This window comes from Pogonomyrmex barbatus, unplaced genomic scaffold (genome assembly GCF_055798465.1).
Source record: "Pogonomyrmex barbatus isolate J1 unplaced genomic scaffold, ASM5579846v1 scaffold17, whole genome shotgun sequence".
Taxonomy (NCBI): domain Eukaryota; kingdom Metazoa; phylum Arthropoda; class Insecta; order Hymenoptera; family Formicidae; genus Pogonomyrmex; species Pogonomyrmex barbatus.
In genome coordinates, this window is record NW_028297113.1 from 114,482 (window position 1) to 127,098 (window position 12,617).

Consider the following 12,617-nt stretch of genomic DNA (forward strand, 5'->3'; position numbering starts at 1 on the left):
TTGTCGTCCCGACAATTCTTCCTCTTTCAAGAACTTCTTCTTAGGAAAAGACTTCTGGGCTCCTGGCGACTTCCTGCCCTACCCTGGGCTGCTGCCTCAGGTTACCGGGCGCCGCTACTTCCAATCCCAGTCTTCTCTACTCTTCAGAAGAATCTTGTTCTTGAAATTCTCGCGCGTTTCACTCTTGACTCTTCGTCTTGAGCTTTGCGCACTTCTCTCTTCTATTTTTCGGGCAAAGTGGGGGTAATCGTCGTGGACCCTTTCGTCTTTCTAAAAGACACACTAAGCCCCTGCCTCGGCATTCGCCCATCGTCCCCCGGAAAAACCACGACTCGGAAAACCGGGGGCGAGGCAGACTTCATTTCAGTTTGAAGCACGAGCTTGAAGATCTTGCTTGGAGCTCAGGCTCGAGGATCTCCCCACGACGCTTCTCACGACGGAAGGAAGCTTAAAGAAAAATAAAACAGAACACAGTAACTCAAAACAATTAACAAGAAATAAAAGTAATGTCGAAATTGGAAAATTTCGGGCCCCGAAAATCTCTACTTAAAATTCTTCCCTTTCCCTATACGGAGCTAACCTGTCAGCATGCACAACCTTGCTTTTCCGACCACCTGAACGAGAAATACAGAAAACTACATCACTAATTTTCTTAATTATCTCAAAAGGCCCCTCCCAATCGTTCTGTAGTTTGGGAGACCTACCCTTCTTACGATGAGGATTAAATAACCAAACCTTCTGTCCTTCCTCAAAAACGGGATGCCTAGCCTTTCGATCATAGCGGCACTTGATCTTCAAAGACCTTGATTCTAATCTCTCTCTTACTCTCTGATGAATTTCATCCAGCTTCTGCCGCAAATTTCGAACGTACTCCTCCGCTGACTCGGAAAAACCATAACTGGGAGGAGTACCTCTTAGCAAATCCATCGGCAAGGTAAGATCTCTTCCGCAAAATAATTCTGAAGGAGTTACGCCTGTAGCCTCATGTTTAGAGGTCCTATAGGCAAGAAGAAACATGGGAATCCAACGATCCCAATCCTTTTGATTCTCTTCAATAAACTTTGACAAATACTGTAAAATCGTCTGATGTTGTCTTTCAACTTGACCATCAGACTGAGGATGAAGAGCGGTCGTCCTCGTTTTCCTAATTCCCAAAATTCTCATCAATTCTTGAAAGAGCTGTGATTCAAAATTCCTTCCCTGATCAGTATGAAGTTCCAACGGGACCCCATATCTAGAAACAACCTGATTAACAAAAATTTCTGCTACCGTAGTAGCTCTCATATTTTTCAAAGGAAAAGCTTCTACCCATTTAGTGAAACAATCAACAACAACTAGGAGATACTTGTTGCCTGAAGAAGAAACAGGTAACGGGCCTAAAATATCCATCTGAATCCTCTCAAAAGGAGCTCCCGAATTAAAGATCTGCAAAGGAGATTTCCCCTTATCTGCAGCACCCCTCTTCGCAATACAAATCTTACAGGTTCTGCACCATTCCTCAACATCCTTCTTACAGGTTGCCCAATAAAAAACGTTTCCGGATCTTTTCCAGCGTTTTATTGATCCCGAAATGCCCTCCAGAAGGAGTATCATGAGCTTCTTCTAAAATCTGCTTCACTTTGCTTCGCGGGACCATCAACTGAAGAAAACTGTTTTTCAAATTAGGAGCCTCCCATCTCTTATGCAAAATCCCATTTTGGACTTCCAAGGCATGCCATTGTTGCCAATAGATCTTGGCTGACAATCCTTTCGAAGAAACTTCCTCCCAAGAAGGTCGCAAATCATTTTCTTTCGCAAGTAAAAACATTGCCAGTTCCTGATCCTCTATTTGAGCCCTTCGCCAATCCTCAGAAGAATCCTCACGCAAAACAATACGAGCAACTACTTTATCCTCCAAAAGCCCTCTTTGAACTTCCACTTTAGAACAGAATCTACATTTTTCTTCTACACAAGGGCGTCTCGAAAGACCATCGGCATTACCATGTATAATCCCCTTTCGATGAGCAACATCAAAATTGTATTGTTGTAACCTTTCCATCCAGCGAGCCAATTGTCCCTCCAAGTCTTTGAAGGACATCAACCATCTCAAAGAAGCATGATCAGTTCGAATAGAGAAACTCTTTCCGTACAAATAATGATGAAAATGTTTCATCGAATCTACCAAAGCTAATAACTCTCTTCTTGTTGTGCAATAATTCCGCTCAGGTTTGTTCAAAACTCGACTATAATAAGCAATGACCCTCTCACAGCCGTCCTGAACTTGTGAAAGTACCGCCCCTATTCCAAAACCTGAAGCATCCGTATCCAAAATCATCTTTCCTTCCCCCTTCGGAAAGGAAAGAAGAGGTGCAGACGTTAATGCCTGTTTTAACCTCAAAAATGCTTCTTGACATTGCTCAGTCCATTCAAATTTAGTCAAATTCTCAGTTAATTTAAATAGAGGCTTCGCAATTGAAGAAAATCCTTTAACAAACTTCCGATAATAAGAGCAAAATCCAAGAAAACTCCGGACCTGTTTCTTATTCTGAGGAACTGGCCACTCAGTGACCGCTTCAGTCTTCTCAGGATCCGTAGTGATCCCGGCAGAAGAAACAATATGACCCAAATATTTTACCTGTCTCTTAAATAAATCACATTTCTTTGGGTTAACACTAAGTTTCGCAGCACGAAATCTCAGAAGAACCTCTCTTAAATTCTCTTTCATTTTCTCAAAGGTTTTGCCAAAAACTATCACATCATCTAAATAAACTAGGCAAATTTTCGAAAGTAAACCCCGTAACACCCGTTCCATAAGACGTTCAAAGGTAGCTGGGGCATTACACAGACCAAAAGGCATCGCAACAAATTGCCAAAGTCCATTCCCCACAGAAAAAGCAGTCTTTTCCCTATCTTCGGGACGAATTTTCAGTTGCCAATAACCACTCTTCAAATCTAGAGTAGAAAACCAGGCATTTCCCGATAACTGATCAAGAAGATCGTCAACCCTTGGTAGCGGATAAGAATCTTTTTTCGTAACCGCATTCAATTTCCGAAAATCAATGCAAAATCTAAGAGATCCATCTTTCTTCTTTACCAAAACTGCTGGAGAAACCCAAGGGCTTGAAGATTCTTCAATTACCCCTTGTTCTTTCATGTCCTCCATAATTTTTTCAACTTCTGAACGCATATGAATTGGAATTCTCCTAGGAGCCTGTTTGATAGGACAAGAATCCATTAATTCAATTTTATGTTGAAGAACTTCACACTTTCCTGCAACAGCTTGCTCCGAAAACACGTCACGAAATTCTCGCAACAATGTAGCGAAAACTAATCTCTGATTTTCCTCCAACTCTCGGGAATTATTATTAAAGAATTCTTCCAACTCCGCGGGCACAGCTTCGTCCTCTTGCTTAATTCGACGACAAAAATCTTCCCTATGACCTCCACGGAGAAAAGATTCTATAACAGTTTGCATCCCTATTCGTGAAAAGAAATCCGCGCCCAAAATACAATCCTCTCCAATATCGGCAACGAAAATCGGTAACTCTAAATCAAATCTCCCTAACTTTATCTTAGCAAATATTTTAAAACTAATCGGGACTCTTTCCCCCGTAGGATATCTCAAATTTTCTTCCTTAGCTGAAAAACGCTTCCCTTTTCTCCCTATAAATTTACTACTCACTAAGGTCACATCGGAGCCCGTATCCAATTTAAAAAAACAATCTTTCCCATTAAGAGAGCCTTGAAAAACAAAATTTCTTGATTTTTCACACCCTCTCTCAAAACGCCTACAAACACCCGGGGCATTTCTTCCATTTGTCGAGCCCGCCCCTGTAAGTTCGACAAAACCTATTTTCCCTGCTGTGAAATAGAAAGTGATGGACACTCGGAACGGAAGTGCCCTTGTTTTCCGCACTGCCAACATTCCTGTTTCTTTTGAATTTTAAAATTCTTCTTTTTCATAAAATTTAATCCCCTCGTTCCACGAGATTCTACTTTAAACCCGTTCAAATCAGGATTGCTCTTATAATTCGAGCAATCTTTAACCTCCTTAAAATTAAAATTTCTCCGCTCTTTTAAACAATTCTCCCTAATAATTTTAATAGCCAAAGCTCTTTCTACCGCAGCCTTCAAAGACGTTAACCCTTCTAGCTGCAATGTCTGTTTAACATTCACATCAGACAATGCAAGTACAAACTGAGAACAAGCAATTTTGTCACGAACTCCAGGAGAACATTCAGGATAAGCTAATCGAGATAAACGCTCGATATCCGAGCCTAATGCAGCTAAATCTTCTCCGAATCTCTGTTTTCGATTCGTAAATTGATAATAATAATTTTGCGAGGATAAATTTTCTCCAAAACGTAGTTCTAAACGCGCGACTAAATTTTCAAATTGAGAGTTCTCAAAATCCGTGCCCCCTTCCAAAATCGCACGCGCTTTTCCTCGGAGACATGACGCTAATACGACAGCCTTTTCCGCGTTTCCCAAATTATTCGCCCGCGCAATTAAATTAAATTGCGTAAGATATTCGCGCAACGGAACACTACCATCATAAATATCGGGCTTAAGCTTCAAGTCGGAATTAAAATTTGAAAAAGGAAATGACTGGCCTGATATCGGACGTTGCGAAATCTCTTCCTGCGGACCGGGCATAGAAAATGTTTCTGTCTCTCGACGAGCGCGCTCCTCCCTCAGAGAGCGAAGCTCCTCCAGCGTTAAGCGAAGAATCTCCTCCAAATTCGGAGACGCCTCCGGTCCTTCCGCTCGAGTGCAGGCCCTTTTTCTCGCAGAGATCACTCTCCGACTTTTCGCCTCTTCCTGTCCAGTCCCCGTCTCTTCTGTTTGTCGCTCCGCCATTATCTCTCTCTCACACACACACACGAATCGAAAAATTCGATCCCGGACGAGCCCCCAAAATTGTCGCGTTCGCGGCGTTAATTCCCGTGATCGCGATACTCGGCGGAGCGCTCTCGGAAAGGAAGAACACTGTTTTAAGAAAGACTCGCTCTTTATTAAACCAACGGTACAGAAACGCGTCCGGCCACCGCAGAATCCGGCCGTCAAATCTATAAAACAGTCGGAGAACGACGCGTTGCCAAGGGCCGATCCTCTATTCGAACTCTTATCGATTGATATTGATTATTTCTTAGCAGCGCCGAACGGAATATCGCAACGGCCGCAACAATACATACATTAAATATTAATTATTATATTATTATATCAGTATTAAATTCTGTTAATTAATATAATAATGTCTATATTATTTTAATGTATATACAGCTGGTTAGCAAGAACTAATCCTGCAGATGTGGCTCGTGTCGAGAAACGTACATTTATTAGTACAGATATAAAAAGTGATACTATTCCTATACCACGTGAAGGTACAACTGGAGAGCTTGGAAATTGGATTTCTCCGAATGATATGGATGAAGCTATTTTAGAACGTTTCCCGAATTGTATGAAAGGTAGAAATTGAATATTTTTGATTTTTTATTTATTAATATATGTCATATATGGATTATAGATTCTATATCTTATAAAAAAATGTATATATATATTATAAATATATTTATATAAACAATTACAAAATATCTAATGTTATATGAATGTATAATTAGATTTTTATGACATAGGACGGACTATGTATGTGATCCCGTTCAGTATGGGACCCATAGGCTCTCCACTTTCGAAAATTGGTATAGAAATTACCGATTCGGCTTACGTAGTTTGCTCAATGAGAATAATGACTAGAATGGGAGAAAAGGTACTTGAAACTCTGGGAAATGATGATTTCGTTAAATGTTTACACTCAGTAGGTGTTCCAAGAAATAATTCAAAAGTTAATATAACTCACTCGTGGCCATGTGATCCCGAAAGAACAATTATTCTTCACAAACCTGCCAAAAATGAAATTGTATCTTATGGAAGCGGTTATGGTGGAAATTCTCTGCTAGGGAAAAAGTGCTTCGCGCTTCGAATTGGTTCGACGATAGCTAGGAAGGAAGGATGGCTTGCTGAACATATGCTCGTATGTTTTCTATTTTTTCTATTCTTCTTGTTTTTCCAGCAAAAAGGAATTTTATTTTATTTTATCAATCGTTTTTATTATGAAATAACATTATGTTAGAAACAAATTTATTGTACATAAGTGTGATATTCTTAAACAACGTAAGAAATCTTTAAAAAAATGTCTAAAAGACATTTTAATATTTTTAAAATATCTTAGAAAGTAATCAAAAATATCTTTATAATATTTTAGAAATATCTTATATTCTGATATGACATCTTTGAAATATCGTTTTAAAGTACGTCAAAGAAAAAATTATAAATTATAAATTAATAGTGTCTTCATAAATATCTAGAATATATCCAGCTCCACAGTGAAAGAAAAGAGAATACTTTTTAAAGTTTTGAATATATCAAGTAACAAAATAGCATCAATATGACATCTGTGAGCCAATATTTCTAAAATCACGTTGCAAGAAACATCAGTAATAAAGTCATAATGATAGTTTTTAGTTATAGACCAATAACGTCATTCTTATTATAATAAAATTACATTATAATTATAAAAAAATTATATTTAAAAAATGCGTATATTTCTCACGAGCGACTATCCATTTCAATTTTTTTCCATGTTTTATTACTTATTTTTTGTGATTGTATAGGAATACTTTGAATGATACAATTGAACATTGAACATTAATAAAGATATATGACAGATCTTCAATAGATATTGTTAAAAAAAATTAAATGTATATAGTTGAAATTTCCTTTATAAACAAATATAAACTTTTATTACTTTTCATGCAAGCAAAATAGCATCTTATATTTCTCTGTTATTTTTTTGAATAATGTACAATATATAGTGAATCATCGAAACAGAATTAATTTTTCGACAAAAATAATTTTTCGAAAAAATGCAAAAGCAGGTCAATTTTTATTTGAAGTAGGACATCTTTTAATATAAAATTCTTCTCTCTCCCAACTTCAACTCTCTGAGCGGGGGCACAAAGCCCTCAATAATTTCAAATAGGAAGGGAAGTTAAATTATACATCATTAGAAAGATCTTTCAATTTTCTGTATTTCTATGTTTGATTTTTTAAATTAGAATAATTTGTTTAAAAGATACAAACTGTTAAATTATTAAAAAATAAATATTTATTAAGTAAGTCTTCAAATTTTTTTTCTTTACTTTTCTATCAAATTAGTAGCAACAGGCGTCTAAAGACATACCATCGTGTAAATTAGCGTAATAATTATTCAAAATGTTAACTATCAATTTACATACAATAATAGAAATTTTGCTCGCACGTTCTGGAGCATTTATGGAATGATTTTATGGCATTCATTGATAATATAATGGCATTCGTTGACGTAAATCTTCTAAAGAAACTGTGTTGCATAAATTTTACTTTTAAGTAAACCCCACAAAAAGAAATTCAACGCAGATAAATCTGGGGACCGAGGAAGCCATTCAATAGCACCTCTTCTCCCAATCCAACGACCCGAGAAAGTTTAATCTAAATACTCACGAACAGGCAGTGCATAATGTGGGAAAGCTGCACTCTATTGGAATACCAATTAATCTTCGAAATATGCTCATTTTCATTTTTGTAATATCAATCAATGTTGGATAATATCTTCAAGCAATTCTGAATACATATCTTCAATCAAATTATCAGAAAAAAGGGACCAACATCAACAAAAATGTTAGCCCAAATATAAATTTAAATTTTCTGGAGTCGGTATGAACTTCGTGAAATATCTTCATATTAGAATCTGTCCAGAACAATTATAAGGATTTACCGATTATAAGGATTTATCATTTAGATAAAAAAAAAATTTAGATAAAAAAAACATTCGTCGGAAAAACAGATATTGAAAAGGAAATTTGGATTATTCTTTGCCCGTTCACTTATAAAATTATAAAGATGGTCAAAATGGTTTTCATTAAATTTCTGTAGTAATTGAATTTTATGAATACAACTTGTGGTGTTACAAAATTCATTGAATATACTAATACTAATACTAATACAAAATTCATTGAATATATTAATACTAATATTAAATATGTCATACAATTTCTTCGCTATAAACGTAGAATCGATAACAACATGATTCAGAACTACCATTTTCACTGCTTCATTTCCGAGTTCTCAGTATTTTGCTTTTTATTGACTACAAATCCTATCTCCTAAAATTTTGCTAACTTCAAAATATATTTGCGATTAACATGCTTCGCATGTTATTGATTGAACAGCTTGGCTATTCTGTGAGCACATTTCATTGTTTTCAAAGAAAAGTGCATTCATTTTAACTCTTTCTACACTCGAGTAAATTATAATTTAAACTTTTATTATTTAAACTTTTAAGAATTGTAAAAACAACGAATACTATGAAATTCACTTGCTGCACATACTAGGGAAGTATAAATAAAAATTGACCTGTTTCTTCGAATAATAATTTTTATTCAGTCTTCAATTTTTCTTCAGTCTTCTTCTATTCAGTTTCGTTTTCAGTGGGCCTGTATAATAAGAGTCAATATATTAATGTGTTTATTTAATTCTAATATTTAATAAAGAAAATAGTTTCATTGAATATAATTTAACACAATGACTCAATATATTATATATATTATATATATTATTAAGTGTACAAAAAAGTTGAGCTTTTTTTTGTAAAATTCAATCTTTATTCAAAAACAAACAAAAAAATATTAACCAGCGAAATATTCCTCGTTTGCATCAACGACTTTTTGCCATCTTTCGGGTAGCTTGCGAATTCCTTGACGATAGAAGCTCACCGGCTTCGAAGCGATAAAGTCATCAATGCATTTTCGTATCTCTTTAAATCTCACGAAATGTGTATGAGCCAAATGATGTTGCAGCGACCGGAATAGGTAGTAATCGGAAGGCGCCATGTCTGGGCTATACGTCGCGTGCGGGAGAAGTTCCTAGCCTAACGCAAAGATATGGTCCTGAGTCGTTTACGCAACATGTGATCGAGCATTGTCATGAAGCAAGATCACTTTACGACGTTCTTGGCCAGTAAATAGCCTCTTTTCTTCTAATGCATCGCTCAAATTGGTCAATTGTTGTTGGTAGCGGTCTGCCGTGATTGTTTCACCCGGTTGTAACAACTCGTAATACAACACACTTTTTCAATCCCACCAGATACAGAGCAAAACCTTCTTGGCGTGGATATTGGGCTTTGGCGTCGATGTCGAAGGACTAGGGTCAACCCATGATTTTCTACGTTTAGGGTTATCATAAAGAATCCACTTTTCATCGCCTGTAATGATTTTGTGCAGAACATCTTTTTTCCGGAACTTTGAAAGCAAAGTGAGTGCAATGTCACGCTGACGATTTTTATTGTCTTCGGACAATTCATGCGGAACTCATTTGCCTTTCTTCTGAATCTTTCCCATCGTATATAAACGTACGGAAATGGTTTGCTGTGTAACGCCAAGCTGTTTTGTAAGCTCCTTTTCAGTTTGCGCAGAGTTTATATCCAGAAGTGCTTGCGATTCGTTCGTTTCGATCTTTCGAGGGCGTCCAGCACGCGGTTCATCTTCAAGACTGAAATTTCCTTGGCGAAATTTTTGATACCATCTTTTACATGTATGACTTACAGCGTTCTCTCCATATGCAGCACAAATCATTGCAGTGGCTTCAGCAGCATTTTTCTTCAGATGAAATGGATGGAAAATCGAATGCTCTTTTGTTATTGCCATCGTGAACACTACTGATTTTTGAAATTATGTGCATCAAACGCCAAACGGTATGGCATTTTAGAAGGCCAAATGTCAACGCTTTAAAACCGCAAAAGGGCGGGAAAATATATAAAATTTAAATTGTTATTTCGGTTATTTTGGTTGTACGAAATCTAAAGCTCAGAACTTTTTTGTACACCTAATATATATATAAAACAAGGGTTTTCTTCCGGAGGTTGTGTTGCGTACGCGGAATAAACTCGCCGGGTTGACGGGTTCAGTCAATTAGAATAACTGTTGAGAACTGATTTATATGAAATAATAACTAAAATTTATTTCAGTTATTATTATAATTGAAACTTACAAACAAAAAAAGAAAAGAAAATAACAATTTGACAATGTTGATATTAATAATGACCGCTGATATTAACAATTGAAGCTATTGTATAAACTCTATGCCGACGCAAGAATACAGCGCGTATAGATGATTGTGTATAGATGATTGGCGGGGTAACTATCGGAACGCGTGTTTACAATTATGGCCGCAAGTTTCGCATGCGATTTTTGACAATCGGGAACAAATGGGGTGATCGCGAGTTATCGCGGTTGCCTAGCAACGACGCTCGTAAATCATGGGCCTCTCGAAATTCGGCCCGCTGATTTGCGAGTAGGCGGTGTTCCTAGTCACGGCTTGAGATCGCAAGGTTAGTCTATACATGGATCTTTCTCTCTCTCTCTCTCTCTCTCTCTCTCTCTCTATATATATATATATATATATATATATATGTGTGTGTGTGTGTGTGTGTGTGTGTGTGTGTGTGTGTGTGTGTGTGTGTGTGTGTGGGAGCGAGTTTCGATCCAAGAAAGATCTGACATGATAAAGCGGGGGACGACTTTTTATATCGCCATGATCCGATATTCAGAACGGTTTGGATCGGATCGTGAGCGGTAATTAAACCGCCACCGCTCTAATGAGAATAGCATTTTTTTATCTCCAGTCCTTTCCGGTTGTATTCGGAGATAGCTCTCGCTTCGGGATCTCCTCTCGCATTCAGGTGCGCTCGGTGTAGTTCGATCGCTTTCAGCGACGCGGTGTGGGACGTCTTATGCAAACAACATGCACGGTCATCTCGCAATTAATTCGCGAGTCTAAATCATAAAGATTAAAAGTGGCGTAAAGCACGTTTGCCTGACAGGCCGTCGGACACCACTTGGCGGCGGATGGACGATCGCGGAACGATGCAGAAAATCTGCATCGTTACATATATATTATACATATATATATATATATGTATATATATATATATATATATGTTAGGTGTACAAAAAAGTTCTGAGCTTTAGATTTCATACAACCGAAATAACAATTTAAATTTTATATATCTTCCCGCCCTTTTGCGGTTTTAAAGCCTTGACATTTAGCCTTCTAAAATGCCATACGATTTGACGTTTGATGCACATAACCTCAAAAATCAGTAATGTTCACGATGGCAATAACAAAAGAGCATATTCGATTTTCCATCCACTTCGCGTTTCATCTGAAGAAAAATGCTGCTGAAGCCACTGCAATGATTTGTGCTGCATATGGAGAGAACGCTGTAAGTCATACATGTAAAAGATGGTATCAAAAATTTCGCCAAGGAGATTTCAGTCTTGAAGATGAACTGCGTGCTGGACGCCCTCGAAAGATTGAAACGGACGAATCGCAAGCACTGCTGGATATAAATTCTGCGCAAACTGAAAAGGAGCTTGCAGAACAGCTTGGCGTTACACAGCAAACCATTTCCGTACGTTTATATACGATGGGAAAGGTTCAGAAGGAAGGCAGATGGGTTCCGCATGAATTGTCCGAAGACAACAAAAATCGTCGGCGTGACACTGCACTTATTTTGCTTTCAATGTTCCGGAAAAAAGATTTTCTGCACAAAATCATTACAGGCAATGAAAAGTGGATTCTTTATGATAACCCTAAACGTAGAAAATCATGGGTTGACCCTGATCAACCTTCGATATCGATGCCAAAGCCCAATATACATGCCAAGAAGGTTTTGCTCTGTATCTGATGGGATTGGAAAGGTGTGTTGTATTACGAGTTGTTACAACCGGGTGAAACAATCACGGCAGACCGCTACCAACAACAATTGACCAATTTGAGCGATGCATTAGAAAAAAAGAGGCCATTTACTGGCCAAGGACATCGTAAAGTGATCTTGCTTCATGACATGCTCGACCACATGTTGCGAAAGCGACTCAGGACCATATCTTTGCGTTAGGCTGGAAACTTCTCCCGCACGCGGCGTATAGCCCAGACATGGCGCCTCCCGATTACTACCTATTCCGGTCGCTGCAGCATCATTTGGCTGATACACATTTCGTGAGATTTGAAGAGATACGAAAATGCATTGATGACTTTATCGCTTCGAAGCGAGTGAGCTTCTCTCGTCAAAAAATTCGCAAGCTACCCGAAAGATGGCAAAAGGTCGCAAAAATATTTCGCGGGGAATATTTTGCTGATTAATATTTTTTTGTTTGTTTTTGAATAAAGATTGAATTTTATAAAAAAAAGCTCAGAACTTTTTTGTACACCTAATATATATATATATATATATATATATATATATATATATATATATAGATTTATATATACATGTTATATACATATATATATATACATGCATACATACATGCATACATACATATATACACATATTCGTGCGTATGCGCGCGCGCGTGCGTGTATGTGTACACGCATCTGTAGGAATCAGTGTCCCTCTGTGCTCGGCGCGCGGCCACTACGTATATGTAATATATAACATATAGTATATATACAGTATATATATCCATATACAGGGTGTTTCATTTTAAGTGAAATGGTTGATTATTTCGCGAATCGATTTTATTTTTATTGAAAAATTTTTC

The 12,617-nt window shown here is 37.3% G+C and overlaps 1 protein-coding gene across 4 annotated transcripts in view; it reads left to right on the forward strand.

Moving 5' to 3' along the window:
- The window catches only part of LOC105426301 (phosphoenolpyruvate carboxykinase [GTP]), a 138,686-nt gene that overhangs the window by 24,306 nt on the left and 101,763 nt on the right, over positions 1-12,617 (forward strand). For all 4 annotated transcript variants that reach the window (XM_089074225.1, XM_089074223.1, XM_089074224.1 and 1 more), the window contains 2 exons: positions 5,263-5,447; positions 5,616-6,010. In XM_089074225.1, the coding sequence (XP_088930351.1) occupies positions 5,263-5,447; positions 5,616-6,010 (580 nt within the window). The remainder of the gene's footprint in view (positions 1-5,262; positions 5,448-5,615; positions 6,011-12,617) is intronic.